Here is a 25,778-nt window from a genome sequence, read left to right as displayed (position 1 = left end):
GATTTAAAGTTTTTATTCGCTCCTTTTCTTTTTCTCTTTGAGTTTTAGATATATGTGCTGTGTCCATTTTGGAGGGGGAAATCTTTATGTACCTTAAGAATTTTTGCATTCTTTATTTCAAGTATCAAATCACTGGTTGAAAATCTCGTGTGTGTGTGTGTGTGTGTGTGTGTGTGTTTTCTTTTTCATAGCTGACTGTTAGTGAGTGCTTTACTGTGTGGCAGAGGTTGGGTTAGTTTGGGTGTAGAATTCTTCATTGGGACCAATTTTTCTTCAAAATCTTGTTTGTTTTCTTCCACTGCTTCTATAGGTTGCAGTGTTGCTGTGGAGAAATCCAAAGTTATTCTGATTCCTAAAATCCTGAGTATATGTTTATGTGATCCTAAGTTTTGTTTTTATTTTTCCTCTCTGGAAGCTTTCAGAATCTTCTCTTTGCCCCGATACTCTGTAATTTCAATGCCGATGTGTATTAGTGTGAATCTTTTTTCCTCTGTTGTACTGGATAACTGGTGGCTCTTTTTTTTTTTTTTTTTTTCCTTTTTGCGGTATGTGGGCCTCTCACTGTTGTGGCCTCTCCCGTTGCGGAGCACAGGCTCCGGACGCGCAGGCCCAGCGGCCATGGCTCACGGGCCCAGCCGCTCCGCAGCATATGGGATCCTCCCAGACCGGGGCACGAACCCGTATGCCCTGCATCGGCAGGCGGACTCTCAACCACTGCGCCACCAGGGAGGCCCTGGTGGCTCTTTTAATCTGGAAATCCAGGTCCTTGAATTCTGGGGAATTTTCTTTGTTATTTTGTCATTAATTTCTTTCCCTCTACTGAACTTGCTCTTTCTTTCTAGAACTTCTCTTGCTTGGACCTTGAATTCTGTACTGGTCTTATATTTTTCTTATCTTTTGTTCCCCTATTTTCTTCTCTCTACATTTTTACTCCACTTTTTTTTTTTTTTTTGCGGTATGTGGGCCTCTCACTGTTGTGGCCTCTCCCGTTGCGGAGCACAGGCTCCGGACGCACAGGCTCAGCGGCCATGGCTCACGGGCCCAGCCGCTCCGCGGCATGTGGGATCTTCCCAGACCGGGGCACGAACCCGTGTCCCCTGCATCGACAGGCGGACTCTCAACCACTGCGCCACCAGGGAAGCCCTACTCCACTTTTGAGGAGAATTTTCTTAACTTTATCTTTCAACTATTGTTGAATTTTTTTGTTGTGCTAATATGTGTTTAAATTCAATAGCTCTTTTTGTTTTCTAAATGTTCTTGAATTGTAGCCATCTTTACTTTCATTGTTTTAATGCATAGTGAGCTATTTTCTTTCTAGAGGGCATGTAAATATTCACTTAACATTCTTCTAGATTCTTTAATCATTATTTCTCTTTGATATTTAATTCCTGAATCCATTTGGAATTTTTTTCTTACGTGGTAATGTGTTAGGATTTCTCCTCCCCACTAATAATCAGTTTTTCTAAAAACCATTCATGGATTAATCATCATCATCTTTTTTTTTTTCTTTCAGTTTGTACTGTCTGCTTCTATCATGGGTGTCACTGTCAGTGTTTTCTTACTAACATTCATCTCTCTAGTCTAATATTTTTCCTTGATGCAGAAGATTATGCAGGATAGGAGTTTACTAAATCTGTTTTCTGTCATTCCTTAACAATACACTGTCTACTCCAAGCAATTGAATGTCTTCTTATTCATTGTTGCAAGACATTTATATCAATCCTTCTTCGTGTTTCTGGCTTTTTTCATTAATTTTACTTCATTCTGGGTGTGAATCTTTTTGGTTAGTATAGCTTTCTAGTCAGGTCATTTGTTTACCATTATTCATGTAAACCCTATTTAATGTTAAGGCTTTCATTTGAGACTGAATTGGGACCTTATAAATACAATTCATGGTATAAAATATCTACCACTTATTTATACTTCAAAGGTTTTTTGTCATTGAAGAAGGAAAGTGAGGATTTGGAGTCATACTTTATGTTCAGCCAATTTGTATTGACCATTTAATCTTTTTTTCCCTCAAATGTAGTATGAATTGGCTCATGTTTACCATTGTCAGTCTTGCATAGTTTTTCATATTCCAGTAAATTGATCTGACTGTCATAGCTTTGGGATCCTTGAGCAAGGTACTATTTTAATACATTCAAAGCATTGACTCTCTCTAGTTTTATTACATAGTTGCTTATCTCACTGAGCTGTATTTAATTATATCTCATTGTTTGAGGGCATTCAGACTCCTTTCAATTCTCTCACTTAAGACTCATTGTCAATGACATATGCAGTAGTAGAAATCGACTGTACCGAATTGAAAGGAAAAATACACACATTATACTTTACTTACAGGATATATTGGCTTTTCACTTTTGTTCTACCAGTCAGACTACCAAAGATTTAGATCTTACCTTGATAGAAATGTAAAACCGACTTTTTTTTAGGAAGGAAATTTTATACTTTCAGGAATTCAGTCATTATAGTTATCATTTATAGCAAGTTGTTAAAATGTTAGCAATTGAAAGAAGTTGTGGTTATACTCCTTTTTCCCACTGGTGATTACATACTAATAGTATGACTAATACTTTATAATTTAAGTTTTCTTATACCATGTTCTAAATACATAAATTGCCAGACTCTGAGAGATAATTAAATTCAGAAGACTAAGGAGGCTAAACCTAGAAATTAAGTTTAGGTTGAGAAAGGTCATGATTATTTTCTTCCAGGTATTTCAGACTCCTCAAGTGATATGATACTTGATTTTATCCATTCTAGCTTGTGGTATTTCCTCTTTTTCCCATACTTGGAGCTCCTGTGTTGCTGAACTTATTTTTCTATGTACTGGGAAATTCTTACCTCAGATTCTGAAGATGTCCTGGTAACATTTTGATATCCTGGTAACACTTACCTAACAGGTAAATTTCTCTGATTCAAAGTTAATTTGGTCAGAGTACTATCTTTAAGTACTTTTCTTTGCAAGTGGTAGGCTTTTAATAATTGGGTACCGAATGAAATAGCTGCAACACTATTATAAGATTCATCTTGCAAATAGAATTTGAGCAGATAAAGGAATTAGGAGTAGTTTATGCATTCTAAAAGCACTTACGGTATGCTGGAACCTGAGATTCAAAGGTGAGGAAGATGCCATCCCTACTTTTGGTAAGGCAAAGTGGCAAGTACCTGGGCTCTTCAGAGTTAAATTGCTTTGCTCTAGTGCTACCTCCAGTATGTACTAGCTCTGTTACCTTGAGCACATTATTTGGCCTTTACAAGCTTCAGTTTTGTCATTTCAAACATGATGATAATCATGATTTCTATAAAGTGCTAAGGAGAGCATTTACAGTCGCTGTTCAATAGGTGTTAGCTGTTACTGTTGGAGGAGTCATTATGGATCAGATGCTCAGGCTGAACTGGAATAAGGCTAGAGTGAATATCAGATAGAAAGAAGATTGCCCAGTGGGGGCAATCTTCTAGATACCTATCTTCCCTTGACTTTATCTGACTCTCAAAGGTTAAACTTCAAGACCCTAGACCACTTATTTAATTATAATGCTGTGATATAAATATAATATGAACCACAGAAGGAAAAAATTATACTGAGTTTACATTTCTGTAATGTTGCTGCGTTTCTGCAGATTCCTTACAAGTAAAGGAAATGATTAGTTTTTCAGCACGTCCCTCAATGGACTGCTTTTCACTGTATTACTTAAATAATAAGTAGATACCAAAGTAGACATGTCAAATAATTGAGGAAGGTGGAATTAACTAATGTTAAAAAAAATCATAGTACATTATGCCCCTTTATTGTAGAATAAATAATTTAAAAAAATTTCTTTCAATGTTAAAATTATTAAAGAATGTATTTATGCTTTTTTTTTTTTTTTTTTTTTTTATGCGGTACGCAGGCCTCTCACTGCTGTGGCCTCTCCCGTTGCAGAGCACAGGCTCTGGACGCGCAGGCCCAGGGGCCATGGCTCGTGGGCCCAGCCGCTCCGCGGCACACGGGATCCTCCCAGACCAGGGCACAAACCCGCGTCCCCTGCATCGGCAGGTGGACTCCCAACCACTGCACCACCAGGAAAGCCCTATGCTTTTGTTTTTATATGTACCATACTAGCATATTCACTCTTTGTTCTATAAAATTTCATGTTTTTCTGAATCACGGTATAGTACACCTGAAACTAACACGGTATTATAAATCAACTATACTTCAATAAAAAAAATCTTTTTAATTCATGTTTTATCTTTTCATTTCTAACTTAACACATACTGTTATCTTACCACTGTTTTATAAATGGCAAATACACTTGTGTACATAGATTACTTCCATTTTTTCACAGGAGAGAGTCTTGTGCAAAGATGGTTCAGCACTTATCTAAGGATATGTATAAAATATGATCTAAGAATGCTTTTGTAGTTCAGGTCTAGTTTTGTAAAACATAAGTCTAAAAAATTAAAGAAAACCAGGTATTGCTTTGGATTTTTGCCTCTTACTTCCATAAGATGATCATACCTTGAATTATTTTCTTCACTGGTATCTTAATTTTTGATACTAATTTATAGCTATATCTCTTATATAGTATTAAAGTATGAGTCTCTCATGCTTTTAAAAAAGAGGGTAGTTATAAACATTTATTATATCTCTCATCTGAAAACTAAAATGAATAATAACAAAGCCCTTTGTATTTCTCAATTTATTAGTGGATAGCAGTACTCATGATTTTCATTATAGAACTCTCTGAAAGATTATGCTACTTTCTGTGTAGCCTCATACACTGTTGCCAACATGGATATTTTTTGTGGAATCCAGAGTTAAATTTTTCTACTCTGTTCTTTATATGATTGACTCCAGGTAGGTACTGGTTTTTGTCTCTCCTGCTTGCTTTTTCTGTATGTTTTGTCTGATTATAGGGAGAAGACTTACATAATAGCTCTTTATCCTATTATGTACAGCCTGGAATCTTCTATCATTTTCATTTCCGCCAGGATAGAATAGAGGAGTGAACTGAGACGTGGACTTCCATCCTCATTCTGCCACCAACTAACTTTGTGATCCCTCTGTGCCTCACTTCCATCATCTGTAATATAAAGTCATTTATCTAAATGAACTCAACAAGACTCTTCTGACTCTTAAAAAACAATCCCATGGTTCTTTTTAAAATTGTGGGGAAAAACACGTAACATGAAATATACCTTCTTATCAAAATGTTAGGTATACTGTATACAATTTTTCATCTTGCAAGACTGAATATCTGTACCCATTGAACAGCAAGTCCCCATTTCCCCCTTCCCCCAGCCCCTGACAACCACCATTCTACTTTCTTTTTTTAAGACTGACTACTTTAGATAGTTATACAAGTAGAACCATGTGATATTTGTCCTTCTGTGACTGGCTTGTTTCACATAGCATAATGTCCTCAAGATTTATCCATACTGTAGTATATGACAGGATTTCCTTTTTTAAGGCTGAGTAATACTCAGTTGTGTGTGTATACCACATTTTATTTATCCATCCATCCACTGATGGATATTTAGGTTATTTCCATCTCTTAGCTATTGTGAATAATGCTGCAGTGAACATGGGGTGCTAATATCTCTTTGAGTTCCTGACTTCAATTCCTTTGAAATATTTCAGTTATTTGAAACATTTTAAAATACTCATGTGTATTTTAGTATAAAAACTAACAGTGCCAAGTTAAACAAGTCAGACAATTCAAGTTTACTTATATTCCATAACATATTACAGAAAATTGTGTTTCAATAAAAAAGACTCTTGTTTCAGAACAGGCAGCTAATAGCAACTGAGCAGTTAATGTTTTTTTGTGAATAAATTTTAAAAGAGACTACTGCCTGTCCTGAATTCCCAGAAATGGGATTGCTGGATCATATGTTAGTTTTATTTTTAATTTTTTGAGGAACCTTCGTACTGTTTTTCATAGTGACTGCACCATTTTACATTCTACCAACAGTGTAGAAGGATTCCAGTTTTTCTACATCCTTGCCAACACCTGTTATTTTCTAGTTTACTGATAATGGCCATTCTAACAGGTGTGAGGTGATATCTCACTGTGGTTTTGATTTGCATTTCCCTGATGATTAGTGATATTAAGCATCTTTTCATATACCTGTGGCCATTTGTATTTCTTCTTTGGAAAATGTCGTTCAAGTCCTTTGCTCATTTTTAAAAATTAGATTATTTGTTTATATTTTTATTGTTGAATTGTAGGGTTTCCTGATATATTTTGGGTATTAACCCCTTATCAGATATATGGTTTGCAAATTTTTTTATTATTCCATGAGTTGCCTTTTTTTTACTATGTTTTCTTGGCTGTACAGAAGCTTTTCAGTTTGAAGTAGGCCCACTTGTCTGTTTTTGCTTTTGTTGCTTGTGCATTTGGTGTCATATACAAGAAATCAACGCCAGGAGCAGAGTTAGGAAGTTTTTACTCTATGTTTTCTTCTAGGAGTTTTATAGTTTCAGGTCTTATGTTTAAGTCTTTAATTCATTTTGAGTTGATTTTTGTGTATGGTGTAAGATAAGGGTCCAATATCCTTCTTTTGCATACAGATACCCAGTTTTCCCTGGATTTGTTGCAGAGACTATCCTCTCCCCATTGTATATCCTTGGCTCCTTTGTCATAAGTTAATTGACCGTATATACATAGGTTTATTTCTGGGCCTTCTATTCTATTCCATTGGTTTATATGTTTGTCCTTGTGCCAGTATCATACTGTTTTGATTACTGTAACTTTGTAATATGTTTTGAGGTTATTCAGGGTCCTTTGTGGTTCCATAAGAATTTTATGATTGTTTTCCTATTGTGCAAAAATAAAGTTCCATTGGGATTTTGACAGTTTGTAGACTTTTATGGGTAGTATGGACATTTTAACAATATTAGGTCTTCAGATCTATGATCGCAAGATGTCTTTACATTTATTTGTGTTGTCTTTAATTTCTTTAAGCAATGTTTTGTAATTTTTAATATTCAAGTCTTTAACCTTGTAGTTAAGTTTATTCCTAAGTATTTTATTCTTTTTGAGCTATTGTAAATGTGATTGTTTCCTTAATTTTCTTTTTGGATTGTTCGTTGTTAGTGTATAGAAACACAACTGAATTTTAATGTTTGTTTTGTATCCTGCAACTCTCCTGAATTCATTTATTAGTTTTAATTAACTTTTTGCTGTGTGGAATCATTAGAGTTTTCTACATATAAGATCATGTTATCACAGATAATTTTACTTCCTCCTTTCTTTCTTTTTTTTCTTTTTTGGCTGCATTGGGTCTCAGTTGCAGCATGCAGGATCTTTGTTGCAGCATGCAGTATCCTCCATTGTGGTGCGCAAGCTCTTTGTTGTGGCACACAGGCTTCTCTCTAGTTGTGGTGTGCAGGTTTTCTCTCTCTAGTTGTGGCGTGTGGGCTCCAGAGCACGTGGGCTCTCTAGTTGAAGCACGTGGGCTCTCTAGTTGAAGCACGTGGGCTCAGTAGTTGTGGCACATGGGCTTAGTTGCCCTGTGGCATGTGGGATCTTAGTTCCGCAACCAGGGATCAAACCCGCGTCCCTGGCATTGGAAGGTGTATTCTTTACCACTGGACCACCAGGGAAGTCCCTACTTTTTCCTTTCTGATTTCTTTTTCTCACCTAGTTGTTCTGCCTAGAACTTCTGGTACTATGTTGAATAGAAATGGCAAGGGTGGGCACCCTTGCCTTGTTCCTGATCTTAGAGGAAAAGTTTTTCGTTTTTACTTTTCAGTATGATATTAGCTGTGGGCTTTTCATAGTCATAGAGCCTTTATTATTTTGAGGTAATTTTCTTCCATTCCTAGTTTAGTAAATGTTTTTGTCATGAAAGTGTACTGAGTTTTGTCAAACACTTTTTCTGTGACTATTGAGATGATCATGTGATTTTATCTTTCATTCTATTAATGTAGTTTATAACATTGATTGATTTTCATGTTGAGCCATCCTTGCACCCCAGGGATAAATCCCACTTAGTCATGATTTATGATCCTTTTAATGTGTTGTTGAATTCTGTTTGCTAGTATTTTGTTGAGTCTTTTTGCATCTGTGTTCATTAGGGATGTTTGCCTGTAGTTTTCTTTTCTTGTAATGTCTTTGTCTGGTTTTAGTATGAGAATAATGCTGGTCTCATAAAATGAGTCCAGAAGTGTTCCCACCTCTTCAATTTTTAGGGACGAGTTTAAGAAGGATTGGTGTTTTTTCTTCTTTAAATGTTTGGTAGAATTCACATGTAAAGTTATCTGGTCCTGGGCTTCCCTGGTGGCGCAGTGGTTGAGTCTGCCTGCCGATGCAGGGGACACGGGTTCGTGCCCCGGTCCAGGAAGATCCCACATACTGCGGAGCAACTGGGCCCGTGAGCCATGGCCGTTGAGCCTGCGCGTCCGGAGCCTGTACTCCGCAACAGGAGAGGCCACAATGGTGAGAGGCCACAACAGTGAGAGGCCCACATACCTCAAAAAAAAAAAAAAAATTATCTGGTCCTGGGCTTTTCTATGTTGGGAGGTTTTTGGTTGCTGACTCAATCTCCTTCTTTATAATTGGTCTGTTCCGATTTTCTATTTCTTCATGATTCAGTCTTGGTGAGAAGTATATTTCTAGGAATTTAGGCTTTTCTTCTAGGTTATCCCATTTATTGTAGTATAATTGTATATGGTTGTCTCAAAATCCATCGTATTGTTTTGGTGTCAGTTATGTCTCTTCTTTCATTTCTGATTTTATTTGCGTCTTCTCTCTTTTTTTCTTAGTCTAGCTAAAGGGTTGTCAATTTTGTTGATGTTCTAAAATGCTAACTTTTAATTTTGTTGATTTTTTCTATTATTTACTTCATTTATTTCTGCTTTAATTTTCATTATTTCCTTCCCTCTGCTAACTTTGAACTTAGTTTATTCTTTTTCTAGTTCCTTGAGGTATAAGTTTAGAGTATTTATTTGAGATACTTTTTCTTTCTTTTTTAAAATTGAAATATAGTTGATTTACACTATTACACTAATCTCAGGTGTGTAATATAGTGATTCAAAATTTTTATAGATTATACTCCATTTATAGTAATTATAAAATATGGGCTAGATTCCCTGTGCTGTACAATATATCCTTGTAGTTTATTTATTTTATACATAGTAGCTTGTATAAACTTAATCCCCTATCCTTATATTGCCCCTACCCCCTTCCCTCTTCCCACCAGTAATGACTAGTTTGTTCTCTATATCTGTTAATCTGTTTCTTTTTTGTTATATTTACTAGTTTGTTTTATTTTTTAGATTCTACATGTAAGTGATAGCATACAGTATTTGTCTTTCTCTGTCTGACTTATTTCATTAAGCATAAACCATCCAGGTCCATCCATTTTGTTGCAAATGGCAAAATTTTATTCTTTATTTATGGCTGAGTAGTATTCCATTGTGTGTATATATATATATATGTGTGTGTGTGTGTGTGTGTGTGTGTATGTCACATGTTTTTTATCCATTCACCTGTTGATGAACAGTGTGTTATTTAGTTTCCATGTATTTGTGAATTTTCCTGTGTTCTTACTAATATTTACTTCTAGATTCACTCCACTGTGGTAAGAAAAGATACTTAGTATGATTTCAGTCTTCTTAAATTTGTTATTTTGTGACCTAACACGTGGATCTTTCCTGGAGAATGTTGCGTATGCACTTGAGAAGAATTTGTATTTTCTTGCTGTTGGATGGAATGTTCTGTATATGTCTGTTAGTTTCATTTGGTCCATAGTGTTGTTCATGTCCTCTGTTTTCTTATTGATCTTCTGTCTGGATGTTCTATTTATTATTGAAAGTTGAGTAATGAAATCTATTATATGTGTTGGTATCTATTTCTCCCTTCAGTTCTGTCAATATTTGCTTTGTATATTTGAGCATACATATATTGCTCTGATGTTGGGTGCATATATATTTATAATTGTTTAACTTCCTGGTGAATTGACTCTTTTATCATTATATAATGTTTGTCTTTGTTTCTTGTGACAGTTTTTGACTTAGTCTGTTTTGCATGGTATAAGTTATGCTATCCTTGCTTTCTTTTAGAGGTTACTATTTGCATAGAGTATCTTTTTTGTCATTTTATTTTTAGCCTATGTGTGTCCTGAAATATAAAGTAAATCTCTTATAGACAGCATTTAGTTGTATCTTGTCTTTTAACTTTTAGCCACTCTGTCTTTTGACTGGGGAGTTTAATCCATTTACATTTAAAGTAATTATAGATCAGGAAGGATGTAATATTGCTGTTTTGTTAACTGGTTTTTGTCTGAATTATAGCTGTTTTGTCCCTCTTTTCCTCTCTTTCAGTCTTACTTTGTGTTTTGTTGATTTTTTTGTAGTGAAATACTTTGATTCCTTAACCATGATCTTTTATGTATCTTCTATAGGTATTTTCTTTGTGGTTACCATGGCACTTAACTGAAACCACCTTACAGTTATAATAGCCTGTTTTAAGCTCATAATAACTTAACTTTAATTGCATGTAAAAGTTCTACTTTTTCACCCCCCCACACACACTTTATGGTATTGATGTCACAATTTACATCTTTTAATGTTGTGTATCCATTAACCTATCTTTATAGTTAGCTATTTATATTTATGTCTTTATCTCCTATTCTAGTATTAAAAGTGACATATTACACTATTCTATATTTTTCTATACATTTACCTTTATCACTGAGCTTTATACTTTCATATATTTTTATGTTGCAGTCTAATGTTCTTTCCTTTCAACTTGAAGGACTTCCTTTAGCATTTCTTGTAAGGGAGGCCTAGTGAATGAACTCCCTCAGCTTTTGTTTATCTAGAAAAGTATTTCTCCTACATTTTTGAAAGAAAGTTTTGCTGGATATAGTATTCTTAGTTGGCTGGGTTTTTTTGTTTGTTTGTTTGCACTTTGAATATATCATTCTGCATGCCCATCTGGCCTACAAAATTTCTGCTGAGAAACCTGCTGATAGTCTTATGGGAGGGGTTTCCTTAATGATTCCATCATTTGAAATCAAATTTTTTAAATCAAGGACTTGAATTCTGAAGGAGGGAGAGAAAACATTGAGTTTTATGAAACCAAGAGGTCTCGAGACAGTGAATTATAGGGCACTTGCCAGCTTATTTTAAATTTAAGGTAAAGACAGAGTATTCGTTCTCTTTTTTTGCTTCCAGAGAATAGAAGACTCAAGAGCAGAGGAATCAAGAGCCCATAATGACATCTCAAATAAATCAATAAATACACATATGTCTTTTCATTTGGAAAACAACAGCTCAGACTTTATGCAAAAAATGTTTTCCACACATATATATCTATATCTATGTTTTCCTAATGAAATAACACCTATTTTGTTTTTCCATTGATTTGAGAATTTAATATGAACTAGAATAGCCTCAAGATCTAAGATTATTTGCTGTAAAAATTTCCCACTTTGTTTTTTAATTTCTGAACTTACCAGAGAAAACTAAACACCCTTACGTACTTCTTTAGGTCTGAGGATCGTGAAGGAGGTGTACTCTTTAGCATAAGTAGAATACTTTATTTCTTTCCTGACAATATAATTAAAGCATCTGTTAAAAGCCATATAATTAAATACAGTATTTTGTAAAATGCCACTATATGTACCGATTGCCCTTCTCAGAACTAAGAATCTGTCAAACTGTCTTTGTAGAAATCTTCCCAGGAGTAGTAATTCATTGAGGCCTGTGCAGTGCAATCTAAGATAACCTTTTTTAATTAAAATGGGGAATTAAAAAGCCAGTTCAAAAATTTGTTTCTTTTCATTTGCTCAAGGTGAGGGTGCTGGAACTTCTGTTCCAATAGAGCCCCAGCAGTTGTTAAAAACATCATAAATTCTGGCTGTGTGTTGTGTGCCTGTAGCCATTACATGTGTAGCTCCGAATGCCACTGTGGTATGTGATGGTCAGGCACATTAATGAGTCAGTGTTTAACTGTCACTTTTTTGTTGGTAGGGTTAGGAAGATTTTTTTTTTCCTTCTTGAGATTGAATTAAAATAGATGTCTTCTAAGCTTAGAAGGAACAAGTTTTCTAAGACTACAGCAGATAGAGGAAATTTATCAACTTCTGGGTAACAAACTTGTCAAATACACTATAAGAAAAATAAAATTTTTTTTGGCATTACATTTTGTGCCATCAAGTAGAGATCCTTGCTCATAATAGGTGTTCACTTAATTATTTTAAAATATAGTTTTATATATTTATTAAAAAATATAAAAATAATAAGGGCTTCCCTGGTGGCACAGTGGTTGAGAGTCCGCCTGCCGATGCAGGGAAAACGGGTTCGTGCCCCGGTCTGGGAAGATCCCACATGCCGCGGAGTGGCTGGGCCCATGAGCCATGGCCGCTGGGCCTGTGCGTCCGGAGCCTGTGCTCCGCAACGGGAGAGGCCACAACAGTGAGAGGCCCACATACCGCAAAAAAAAAAAAAAAAAAAAAAAAAAAAATATATATATATATATATAATAAAATATACATATAAATATATTATATATATATTTATAATATTTAATTCACATGCCATTTAATTAATTCATTCAAAGTGTACAAAGTGACTTTTAGTATATTCACAGAATTGTGCGACCATAATGACAGATAATTTAAGAACATTTTCATCACCACCAAAAGAAACATTGTACCCATTAGCAATCACTCCCCATTTTCTCCTACACCTCCCCGATGCTAAGCAATTACTTTCTGTCTCTGTAGATTTGCCTATCTGGACATTTCATATAAATGGATCATATAATATGTGGTCTTTTGTGACTGGCTTCTTTTACTTCACTTGATGTTTCATGGTTCATCCATGTTGATTACTTTTTCATGGCAGAATAATATTCTGTCATATGGATATGCTGTATTTTATTTATCCCTTCATCAGTTGATGGATATTTGGGTTGTTTCCACTGTTTGGCTATTATTAATTATACCTCTGTGAACATTCACATGCAAGTTTTTGTGTGGTTATATGTTTTAATTTCTCTTGAGTAGGTACTTAGGAGTACAGTTACTAGATCATATGGTAATTCTGTTTAGCCAGTTGAGAAACTGTCAGACTGTTTTCCAAAGGGGCTGCACCATTTCACTTTTCCACTGGCAGTGTATGAAGGTCCCAATTTCTCCACATCCTTGCTAACACTTGCTGTGGTTTCAAGCCATCCTATTGGGTATGAAGTCATGCATCATTTGATTTTGATTTGCATTTGTGTCATGGCTAATGCTGATTATCTTTTTGTGGGTTTTTTTTTGGCCATTTGTTTATCTTCTTTGGAGAAGTATCTCTTTAGATCCTTTGCTCTTTTAAAATTGAGTCATTTGTCCTTTATTATGGAGTTGTATGAATTCTTCATATATTCGGGATGTAAGCTCCTCATTAGATATATGATTTGCAAATATTTTCTTCCATTCTGTGGGTTGTTCTTTTCATTTTCTTTATAGTGTCTTTTGAAGGACAAATATTTTTAATTTGATGAAATGTTTTGTTTTCTTTTGTTGCTCATACTTTTGGTGTCATATCTAAGAAGGCTTTGCCTAACTAATGGTCACAAAGATTTACTCCTATATTTTCTTTAAGAGCTTTACAGTTTTTGCTCTTATATTCAGGTCTGAAATCTATTTTGAGTTAATTTTTACATGTGATGTGAGGAAGGGGTCCAAATTAATTCTTTTGCATATGGAAATACAGTTGTCAAAATCAAACACCATTTTTCAAAGAGACTCTTCTTTCTGCATTGTATTTTCTTGACCTTTCTGTCTAAAATCAATTGACTTAAATATAAGGATTTATTTCTAGACTCTGAGTTCTGTTTCATTGATCTATATTTATATCCTTATGTCAGTACCACACTATTTTGACTGCTGTAACTTTGTAATAAATTTTGAATTTGGGAAGGTTGAATCTTCAAACTTTGTTCCTTTTGAAGATTGTTTTGGCTCTCCAGGATCACTTGTTTTCAAATGAATTTTAGGATCAATTTCTGAATTTTGGCAAAGAGGCTACCTGGGATTTTGATAGGGATTGCATTGAATATGTAGATGTATTTGGGAAATAGTACCGTTTTAACAATATTAAATCTTTTGATCCACAAATGATTTTGCTCTTCTTATTTTATTGTGTCATGCATAGGGATTGAAATATGAACGTGGAGGGAAATTTTTGTCCATTAACCCCCCTACATTACAACTGTTTTAAATTATTTTACATTGGAATAACCATTGAATATTTCACTATGCTACTCATTAGAACTGTAAGCTTCTTTAGGGCAGGATATATATTATTTTTGTATTGCTGAGAGTTAATGTCATAGTTAAGAAAGGCATTTTCTTAACACCAAAAAGCCCCTGTAATATGTATACGTGTATAAATGGGTAGAACAAGGGCTCACAGGTAATTATAAAAGAGATAGAATATTAGCAGTACTCTGAAGTTACCATTAATAACAAATGGCTAACTGACATTTTTTTAGGCTTTTAATTCATATATATTCATAGTATTCCTTTGGAGAAAAATGAAATAATGATTGCTTTATAGATTGATTTCTTTTAAAAGGCATAATTTATATGTTCTTTAAATTCATTTTAGGTACCAAATCTGATTCCAGTTTTGATGTTCAAATTAGGAAGACCACTGGAACCTGTGTTATACAATGATATCTTGTATACTTTGCCTACGCTTGGTGTTCACAAGGTTTGTATATTAAGCAACTTACTTTGGGGCAAAAAGAAAGTGAGACATGAATTTTGTTTGTTGTCATGTGAAATTTTGACCCTTTAATTTTGCCTTGATCACTGCTTCCCTTGTTGGGCCAAACATTTTTGTTACAATATTTAAGAATTAATTTTTAAAAATCATTTTTTCATCAAGTTTTCCCATTGGCTATTGTCTGAGATTGGGTCTTTATGCCCCCAGAATTGCTAACTAGCTCCTCCCAAAGCTATCTCCAACCTCTGAGGAGATGGGTAGTACTGTAGTAAGCTTCCGTTTCAGTCTTTATAATAAGAGGTTTTTAAGTTCCTTTGGTAACCTTGGGGTTATCCACATTTGCACTTATGAAACCAAAGTTTCTTCAATGTTTCCTAGGTGTGCATAGGACAAATTCTACGAGTAATTCAACTTCTTGGAACCACTCCGCAACTAAAAGCTATCACTCTGCGCTTGTTGACTTCTTTGTGGGAAAAACAGGTAAGCTCAGATATACACTTGTATGAGTAGTATGCATGTCCCTTTCACTGAAGAAAGCTAATTTTGTCATTATGCATGACACTGCTTTGATATAGTAATATTAGTGAGTGACATCAATGATTGCATTGAGAAATTTTGATTTAGTGTGGTGCTTTTGATCTATAATGCGGTCAGTTGTGATTGACTCTCAGAGAAATTGATAATAGAAAATAATCTTATTTCCTTAATTCTGAAATTTATTTTTCCATTTGTGTGGATAAAGTGTTAGAAATATAAGTGATTAGAGCCTTTGTAATTAAGAGTGAGATTTTGCCACTTTTTTCTTGTTTTATGAAATGAACAGTACAGGGATCTGTAAGAAAATCCCCAGCAATCATAACAGCATTCTTTTTTTCTGATTAGATGAAACACATTATAATTTGCAATGCAGATGTAAGATTTAGAGGTGAAAATGCTGCGTAAAAGGAGACAATTATTATTCAACTCAAGTTGTGAAATTACCTTTTTTGTGAAATTGCCTTCTTAGGATCGTGTCTATCCTGAACTGCAGCGTTTGATGGCCATGTCCGACGTGCCCTCTCTGTCTGTGGGCAAGGAGGTCCAATGGGAGAAACTGATAGCTAAAGCAGCATCGATCAGAGATATATGCAAGCAAAGGTAAGACATGCTTGACCCTTGGGAATGTATATCATGATATATTATTTTGCATTTAATTTTTTTATTGCAAGCAAGAAGCGAGGAAAGATAGGCAGAGGATGTTTGACTAAGAATAAATGAATATTAAAGTCAAGTTGTCTGACTGTAAAATTTAGTAACATCAGACAATAACTTTGAGTAGAAGGCATGTCTTTTCAGGTCTAAACTTATATCTAGGTTTAGAGGCTATTTATATATCCTTTTCTGTGTAATAATTTAATGTTGTAATAAAACATATGATGTTACATTTTCTATTTTTCTATATATAAATTCCTGAAACCTAAGCAGTGGATTATGGATCAAACTGTTCTTTCTTATATTCTCCTTATGTTATACTTGATTTTTATAAGATGTTTTAATAGAGGAGGCCTTATTTGTAACTCCTTGAATGGAATTAATTATTAGGAATTATTACAAGGAGGGAAATGACCTTGAATTCCTGTGTATGCTTTAGGGTTTAGGAAGACATGAAGACCTTAGGGAGATGACTGCTATTCTAGGTTATGGGTTAATAACTAGGCAGGAGGTGACAAGACTGAAATAACACTAAGCAAAGCTCCACCTTGCCAGATTTCTATTTTCTTGAATTAGGGTAAGGCCAAAATCTTAGAGAGGAAATAGATTTGATACATTTGAAATGAGTTATAATCCTGCAGTTTCATATATTGATTGAGCCACTGCACTGTAGAATTCTTGGAGCATCATTCTCACTTATGTCAATGATGACACTGTGAATGGTACTTCCTGAAGCTGTGCAATGAATGGGTTGGCCCAGATGCTGATAATGTGGATGATTTCCGTTTCAAGTAAAATCTTGGATCAGACTGTATTTAAGCCTCAGGAGTTCTGCCTCTTTTCTAAGCTTCAGCCTTTTGGCAACACAAAAAACATCTTAGTCTAAAAGCTACACACGTGTTAACCCAAGACTTAAGAGTTCAGATTCTCTTGAGGTATTGGCATGGAAAAAATTTAGAGATGATAGCCGACATTTTAATTTTACATACTTAAAGCTGAGGCTTAGGAGACGCTAAACATCAGACCAGATCAGAGTCTGTTGAAAACTTATTCAGTGAACCTTTCAGTTACCATCTTGAGAGCCATCAAATTTTTCCAGTTCTGTTCAATGATTTCCATTTGGCAGACAGTGAAGCAATAGAATTCAGTCAGGCAATTTTTTCAATTGATATTTTGTTAAATAGAGAGAAGTATTATATCGCTGAGGGATTACAAAGAATGCAGACCTGAGCACTTCTTTATGAAGTTAAAAGCATTCTGGGGATAGCACAATATATGTGGGATAGAGGAAGGAGAGGAGGATGAGTGAGTGAATCCAGCACAGTACCTGGCATGAAGTAAGTGCTCAGTCAGTTATAATTCATATTATTATTGTTTTTATCATCATTATCATTATCGTCGTTATTGTGATAGGCATACCCACCTAAGTTTGTAATACTGCTATGACCAATCATCTTCTGATCTCAAATCCCTGGCTTTACTGATGATCTCAATAAGGTAAGTCAGTTCTTTTCACTATTATTATAGACTTGAGTTTTTGTCGATTCAGACAATAGGTTTTGTGATTCAGGGAGAATAAAATTTGTTAAGCAGTGTCTTCTTTTTTGGGTAATAATACCAAAAATGAGCCTGAAGTTACAGCAGAAATGATGAAGATGCAAATCTTTGAACAAAAGCATATGGTATTACTAGTTGAGGGTCAACGTTTGATAGGCACAAGAGTAAAGAAAAGCATTAATGTTTTTGTTCAGGCAAAAGACCTTGGAGTAGTAATATAGTTCTTTGGCTTTAATCTTGTGTCTAAACTGTCATTTCTTTTTTTTTTTTTTTTTTTTTTTGCGGTACGTGGGCTTCTCACTGTTGTGGCCTCTCCCGTTGCAGAGCACAGGCTCCGGACGCGCAGGCTCAGTGGCCATGGCTCACGGGCCCAGCCACTCCGCAGCATGTGGGATCTTCCCGGACCGGGGCACGAACCCGTGTCCCCTGCATCGGCAGGCGGACTCTCAACCACTGCACCACCAGGGAAGCCCTAAACTGTCATTTCTTGTAGGCCATATCAGCATGGTGCAGATATGTTGGCAGCTATTTCCCAGATGTTGAATGAATGCACTAAGCCTGACCAAGCTACTCCAGCAGCCTTGGTGTTACAAGGTCTTCATGCACTCTGCCAGGCTGAGGTGGGCTTTTTTGAGTTGTTTTGTATAATTTGGAAGAAAATAATTTACAAGGCATTGTAGTTACAAGGATGTAGGAGATTTTTGTTCAGAAGAGTGAAATAAGACAGTCTACTTTACAAATTCTTTGCAGAGGGAAGTCTTGAAACATGTAGACATTTTCTAGAGGCTAAAGAAAACCAGACTTTAGATTCTTCCCAGTTGTTATTTATTTTTGTTAATATAGGAGAAGTATGGTTATAGGAGAACTCTTGAGTACATTTGCTTCTCGGTTTCGTGATTAGAGAGCCTTAGAAGCAGAGGAGGTAAGGAAATCGGCATGGGCCAGTGGCAGTTGTTGTTGTTTTTTTTTTTTTTGTGGTATGCAGGCCTCTCACTGCTGTGGCCTCTCCCATTGCGGAGCACAGGCTCTGCGGCCATGGCTCTCGGTCGCAGCATGTGGGATCTTCCCGGACCGGGGCATGAACCTGTGTCCCCTGCATCGGCAGGCAGACTCTCAACCACTGCGCCACCAGGGAAGCCCCCAGTGGCAGTTTTATAGCCAGCAAAACCTTTTGTTGGCTTGAAGACTGGCAAAGGATCCTTTCTTTCCTAATGATCAGACTGGGTAGGATGGACTGATATTAGAACCGAGTCTCTAAATCATCTTCTGAACTTCAGACTGCTCCCAAAACTATAGCACAGCAGAGGAAATCTTTAATCTTTTGGAAAAATGTGGTAATTACATCAAAGATCATTCATCGACCTAACAAAAGTTTTTTATGTAAAAAAAAATTTTTATGCAGCCTTGTAAGCGGCTTTATTATTGTTTTTTAATGGAAGTATATTTGATTTATAATATCATATTAGTTTCAGGTGTACAACATATTAATTCAATACTTTTATAGATTATACTCCCTTTAAGTTATTAAAAAACAATGGCTATATTTCCCTGTGCTGTACAGTATATCCTTGTTGCTTATTTATTTTATGCATAGTATTTTGTGTCTCATAATACATAGCCCTACCTCCCCCCTCCTCCCTTCCTTCTCCCCACTGGTAACCACTACTTTGTTCTCTGTATCTGTGAGTCTGTTTCTGTTTCGTTATGTACAGTCATTTGTTTTATCTTTTAGATTCCACATATAAGTGATAACATAGAGTATTTATATTTCTGTGTCTGACTTATTTTACTAGGCATAATATACTCTAGGTTCATATACATTGTTGCAAATTGCAGAATTTCATTCCTTTTTATGGCTAATATTCCATTATGTATATTTGGAATACACACACACACACACATCTTCTTTATCCATTCATCTGTTAATTTAGAGGAAATTCTTTCAGCTTTTCATCATTTCACCATTGAGTGTGATGTTAGCTGTGGGTTTATAATAACTGGCCTTTATTATGAGCAGATATGTTCCTTTTACACCAACTTTGATGAAATTTTCTATCATGAATAGATATTGAATTTTGTCACATGCTTTTTCTGTGTCTATAGAGATGATCATGTGATTTTTTTTTTAAATTGGGGTATAGTTGATTTACAATGTTGTGTTAGTTTCTGCTGTACAACGAAGTGAATCAACTATATGTATACATATATACTCTCCCTCTTGGGCCTCCCTCCCGCCCCATCCCACCCATCTAGGTCACCACGGAGAACCAAGCTGAGCTCCCAGTGCTATACAGCAGGTTCCCACTAGCTGTCTGTTTTACACATGGTTGTGTATATATGTCAATCCTAATCTCCCAATTCATCCCACCATCCCTTCCTGTGTCCACATGTGTGATCTCTACCGCTGCATCTCTATTCCTGCCCTACAGAATGGTTCATCTGTATCATTTTTCTAGATTCCACATATATGCATTAATATATGATATTTGTTTTTCTTTTTCTGATTTACATCACTCTGTATGACAGAGTGGGTCCATCCACATCTCTACAAATGACCCATTTTTGTTCCTTTTTATATCTGAGTAATATTCCATTGTATATATGGACCACATCTTCTTTATCCATTCATCTGTTGATGGACATTTACGTTGCTCCCATGTCCTGGCTATTGTAAATAGTGCTGCAGTGAACATTGGAGTACATGTGGCTTTTTGAATTACGGTTTTCTCAGGGTATATGCCCAGTAGTGGGATTGCTGGGTCATATGGTAGTTCTATTTTTTGTTTTTTAAGGAACCTCCGTACTGCTCTACATAGTGGCTGTACCAATTTACATTCCCACCAACAGTGCAAGAGGGTTCCCTTTTGTCCACACCCTCATTGTTTGTAGATTTTTGATGATGGCCATTCTGACCGGTGTGAGGTGATACCTCATTGTAGTTTCAGTTTCCATTTCTCTAATAATTAGTGATATTGAGCATCTTTTCATGTGCCTCTTGGCCATCTGTATGTCTTCTTTGGAGAAATGTCTATTTAGGTCTTTCACCCATTTTTCGATTGGGTTGTTTGTTTTTTTGATGTTGAGCTGCATGAGCTATTTGTGTATTTTTCAGATTAATCCCTCATCAGTTGCTTTGTTTGCAAGTATTTTCTCCCATTCTGTGGATTGTCTTTTCATCTCATTTATGATTTTCTTTGCTGTGCAAAAGCTTTTAAGTTTCATTAGGTCCCATTTGTTTATTTTTGTTTTTCTTTTTGTTACTCTAGGAGGTGGGTCAAAAAAGATCTTGTTGCGATTTATGTCAAAGAATGTTTTTCCTATGTTTTCCTCTAAGGGTTTTATAGTGTCTGCTCTTACATTTAGGTCTTTAATCCATTTGATTTTATTTTTGTGTATGGTGTTAGGGAGTGTTCTAATTTCGTTCTTTTACATGTAGCTGTCCAGTTTTTCCAGCACCACTTATTGAAAAGACTGTCTTTTCTTCATTGTATATGCTTGCCTCCTTTGTCACAGATTAGGTGACCATAGGTGCATGGGTTTATCTCTAGGCTTTCTATCCTGTACCATTGATCTATATTTCTGTTTTTGTGCCAGTACCTTACTATTTTGATTACTGTAGCTTTGTAGTGTAGTCTGAAGTCAGGGAGCTTGATTCCTCCAGCTCCGTTTTTCTCTCTCAAGATTGCTTTGGCTATTCGGGGTCTTTTGTGTTTTCATACAAATTGTAAAATTTTTTGTTCTAATTCTGTGAAAAATGCCATTAATAATTTGATAGGGATTGCATCGAATCTGCAGATTGCTTTTGATAGTACAGTCATTTTCACAATATTGATTCTTCCAATCTAAAACATGGTATATCTCTCCATCTGTTTGTGTTATCTTTGATTTCTTTCATCAGTGTTTTATATATAAATTTGGATTTTTAAAATTTCTTTTTCTTTGCTGATTGCCATGGCCAGGACTGCCAAAACTATGTTGAATAATACTGGCGAGAGTAGACATCCTTTTCTTGTTCCTGATCTTAGAGGAAATTCTTTCAGTTTTTCACCATTGAGAATGATGTTTGCTATGGTTTTGTTGTGTATGGCCTTTATTATGTTCAGGTAGTTTCCCTCTATGCCCGCTTTCTGGAGAGTATATATCATAAATGGGTGCTGAATTTTTCAAAAACTTTTTCTGCATCTACTGAGATGATCATATGGTTTTTATTCTTTAATTTGTTAATATGGTGTATCACATTTTTTGATTTGCTTATATTGAAGAATCCTTGCATCCCTGGGATAAATCCCACTCGATCATGGTGTATGATCCTTTAAATGTGTTGTTGGATTCTGTTTGCTAGTATTTTGTTGAGGATTTTTGTGTCTATGTTCATCAGTGATATTGTTCTGTAATTTTCTATTTTTGTGATGTCTTTGTCTGGTTTTGGTATCAGAGTGATGGTTGCCTCGTAGAATGAGTTTGGGAGTGTTCTTTCTTCTGCAATTTTTTGGAAGAGTTTGAGAAGGATAGGTGTTAGCTCTTCTCTAAATGTTTGATAGAATTCGCCTGTGAAGCCATCTGGTCCTGGACTTTTGTTTGTTGGAAGATTTTAAATCACGATTTCAATTTCATTACTTGTGACTCGTCTGTTTATAGTTTCTGTTTCTTCCTGGTTCAGTCTTGGAAGATTATACCTTTCCAGGAATTTGCCCATTTCTTCCAGGTTGTCCATTTTATTGGCATATAGTTGCTTGTAGTCGTCTGTTATGATCCTTTGTATTTCCGCGGTGTCCGTTGTAATTTCTCCTTTTTCATATCTAATTTTATTGATTTGTGTCCTCTCCCTTTTTTTCTTGATTGGTCTGGTTAAAGGTTTATCAATTTATCTTCTCAGAGAACCAGCTTTTAGTTTCATTGATTTATGCTATTGTTTTCTTTGTTTCTATTTCATTTATTTCTGCTTCGATTTTTATGATTTCTTTCCTCCTACCAATTTTGGGTTTTGTTTGTTCTTCTTTGTTTTCTTGCTTTAGGTGTAAGGTTAGATTGTTTATTTTAGATTATTCTTGTTTCTTGAGGTAGGATTGTATTGCTATAAACTTCTCTCTTAGTACTGCTTTTGCTGCATCCCATAGGTTTTGGGTCGTCATGTTTTCATTGTCCTTTGTTTCTATGGATTTTTTTATTTCCTCTTTGATTTCTTCAGTGATCTCTTGGTTATCTAGTAGTGTATTGTTTAGCCTCAATGTGTCTGTATTTTTTTTACTGTTTTTTTTCCTGGAATTGATTTTTAATCTCATAGTGTTGGTCGGAAAAGATACTTGAAATGATTTCAATTTTCTTAAATTTACTGAGGCTTGATTTGTGACCCAGGATGTGATCTGTCCTGGAGAATGTTCTGTGTGCACTTAAGTAGGAAGTGTATTCTGCCACTTTCTGGTGGAATGTCCTGTAAGTATTAATTAAGTCTGTTTGGTCTGTTGTGTCATTTTAAGCTTGTGTTCCCTTATTAATTTTCTGTCTGGATGATCTGTCCATTGGTGGTAGTGGGGTGTTAAAGTCCTCCACTATTACTGTGTTAATGTCAATTTCTCCTTTTATGGCTGTTAGCATTTGCCTTATCTATTGAGGCAGTCCTATGTTGGGTGCATAAATATTTATAATTGTTATATCTTTTTCTTGGATTGATCCCTTGATCATTATATAGTGTCCTTGCTTGTCTCTTGTAACATTCTTTATTTTTTATTTTATTTTATTTATTTATTTTTTTGCGGTACGTGGGCCTCTCACTGTTGTGGCCTCTCCCATTGCGGAGCACAGGCTCAGCGACCATGGCTCATGGGCCCAGCCGCTCCGCGGCATGTGGAATCTTCCCAGACCGGGGCACGAACCCGTGTCCCCTGCATCGGCAGGTGGACTCTCAACCACTGCGCCACCAGGGAAGCCCACATTCTTTATTTTAATGTCTGTTTTATCTGATACGAGTATTGCTACTCCAGCTTTCTTTTGATTTCCATTTGCATGGAATATCTTTTTCCATTCCCTCACTTTCAGTTTGTATCTGTCCCTGGGTCTGAAGTTGGTCTCTTGTAGGCAACATATATACTGGTCATGCTTTTGTATCCATTCAACCAGTCTATGTCTTTTGGTTGGAGCATTTCATCCATTTACATTTAAGGTTATTATCAATATGTATGTCCCTTTTACCATTTTTTTTTCCTTCGGTATGCGGGCCTCTCACTCCCGTGGCCTCTCCCGTTGCTGAGCACAGGCTCCGGATGCGCAGGCTCAGCAGCCATGGCTCTCGGGCCCAGCCGCTCCATGGCACGTGGGATCTTCCCAGACTGGGGCACGAACCTGCATTCCCTGCATTGGCAGGCGGACTCCCAACCACTGCGCCACCAGGGAAGCCCCACCATTTTCTTAATTGATTTAGGTTTGTTTTTGTGGGTCTTTTTCTTCTCTTGTGTTTCCTGTGTAGAGAAGTTCCTTTAGCAATTGTTGTAAAGCTGGTTTGGTGGTGCTGAATTTTCTTAGCTTTTTCTTGTCTGTAAAGCTTTTGGTTTCTCTGTCGAATCTGAATGAGATCCTTGCTGGGTAGAGTAATCTTGGTTGTAGTTTTTTCCCTTTCATCACTTTAAATATATCCTGGGGCTTCCCTGGTGGCGCAGTGGTTGAGAGTCCGCCTGCCGATGCAGGGGACATGGGTTCGTGCCCCGGTCTGGGAAGATCCCACGTGCCGCGGAGCGGCTAGGCCCGTGAGCCATGGCCGCTGAGCCTGCACGTCCGGAGCCTGTGCTCCGCAACGGGAGAGGCCACAGCAGTGAGAGGCCCGCGTACTGCAAAAAAAAAAAAAAAAAAAAAAAAATATATATATATATATATATATATATATCCTGCCACTCCCTTTTGGCCTGCAGAGTTTCTGCTGAAAAATCTGCTGAGGACCTTATGGGGATTCCCTTGCATGTTATTTGTTGCTTTTCCCTTGCTTTTAATATTTTTTCTTTCAGTTAAATTTTGGTACTTTGATTATTATGTGTCCTGGTGTGTTTCTTCTTGGGTTTATCCTGTATGAGACTCTCTGTGCTTCCTAGACTTGTGTGGCTTTTTCCTTTCCCATGTTAGGGAAGTTTTTGAATGTAATATCTTCAAATGTTTTCTCAGACTCTTTCTCTTTCTCTTCTTATTCTGGGACCCCTATAATTCGAATGTTGGTGCATTCAGTGTTGTCCCAGAGGTCTCTGAGGCTGTCCTCATTTCATTCTTTTTTCTTTATTCTGCTCTTTGGCAGTTATTCGCACCATTCTATCCTCCAGCTCACTCATTCGTTCTTCTGCCTCAGTTTTTCTGTTATTGATTCCTTCTAGTGTATTTTTCATTTCAGTTATTGTGTTGTTCATAACAATTTGCTTGTTCTTTAGTTCTTCCAGGTCCTTGTTAAACATTTTTTGTATTTTCTCAATCCGTGCCTTCATTCTCTTTCCAAGATTCTGTATCATCATCTACTATGATTACTCTGAATTCTTTTTCAGGTAGGTTCCCTATTTCCTCTTCATTTATTTGGTCTTGTGGGATTTATCTTGCTCCTTTGCCTGTAGCATATTTTTTTGTCATCTCATTTTTTTTGATGGGTGCGGCTGTGTTCCTGTCTGGCTGGTTGTTTGCTGTTAGACTTGCACCACTGGAGTTTGCAGGCAGTTGGGTGGAGCCAGGTCTTAGTGTCAAGATGAGGACCTCTGGGAAAGCTCACACCGATTAATATTCCCTTCGGCCTGTAGCTCTCTGTCATTCCAGTGGCTCAGCCTTGGTGCTCCCACCACTGGAGCTCCGGCCCGACGTCTGGCCTGAGAACCATGACCCTGCAAGCCATGTGGTGTGGCAAAAAAAGAAAAAAAAAATGTAACAAACCAAAAGGAGCAGAACAATAAGAAGCAATAAAAAATAAAATAAAGTTAGAAAAATAAAAATGAAACAACAACAATGCAAAACAGAACCTCAGCAGGAAAAAAAAAAACAAAAAAGGCTGGAAGAAGCCTTGGGTGGGTGGGGCTTAGGCTCAGGACTCATGCAGCCAGAGGAAGCCTCAGAGGGTGGAGGTTCAGGCCCAGGATTCCAGCATTCTTGCTGGGGCCTGAGTGGGCAGGGGACATGCTGGCTGTGTTCCCCTCCTATCCCCCGAAGGTCTCTCCTGATCCCCACTGATCCCCTCACTGGGAGTGGCCCCCTCCAAGCATGGGAATCCCTCCTGTCCCACAGCTGCCCCTCAGGGGCTGGTCCCGTCCCACCTCCACTTTTCCTCTCCACCTTCCCTCCCATGTCCTCAGGACCC

At 36.5% G+C, this 25,778-nt stretch overlaps 1 protein-coding gene across 6 annotated transcripts in view; it reads left to right on the top strand.

Moving 5' to 3' along the window:
* Window positions 1-25,778, top strand: part of FOCAD (focadhesin) — a 313,353-nt gene that overhangs the window by 130,643 nt on the left and 156,932 nt on the right. For all 6 annotated transcript variants that reach the window (XR_009532822.1, XM_060102011.1, XM_060102014.1 and 3 more), the window contains 4 exons: window positions 14,597-14,701; window positions 15,095-15,196; window positions 15,723-15,853; window positions 17,958-18,084. Coding sequence is in view for 5 of the 6 variants with exons in the window: in XM_060102011.1 (XP_059957994.1) it covers window positions 14,597-14,701; window positions 15,095-15,196; window positions 15,723-15,853; window positions 17,958-18,084 (465 nt within the window). In the remaining variant the exon portion in view is untranslated. The remainder of the gene's footprint in view (window positions 1-14,596; window positions 14,702-15,094; window positions 15,197-15,722; window positions 15,854-17,957; window positions 18,085-25,778) is intronic.

The sequence above is a fragment of the Mesoplodon densirostris genome, chromosome 6 (assembly GCF_025265405.1).
Source record: "Mesoplodon densirostris isolate mMesDen1 chromosome 6, mMesDen1 primary haplotype, whole genome shotgun sequence".
Taxonomy (NCBI): domain Eukaryota; kingdom Metazoa; phylum Chordata; class Mammalia; order Artiodactyla; family Ziphiidae; genus Mesoplodon; species Mesoplodon densirostris.
This window is presented reverse-complemented; position numbering and strand designations above follow the sequence as displayed.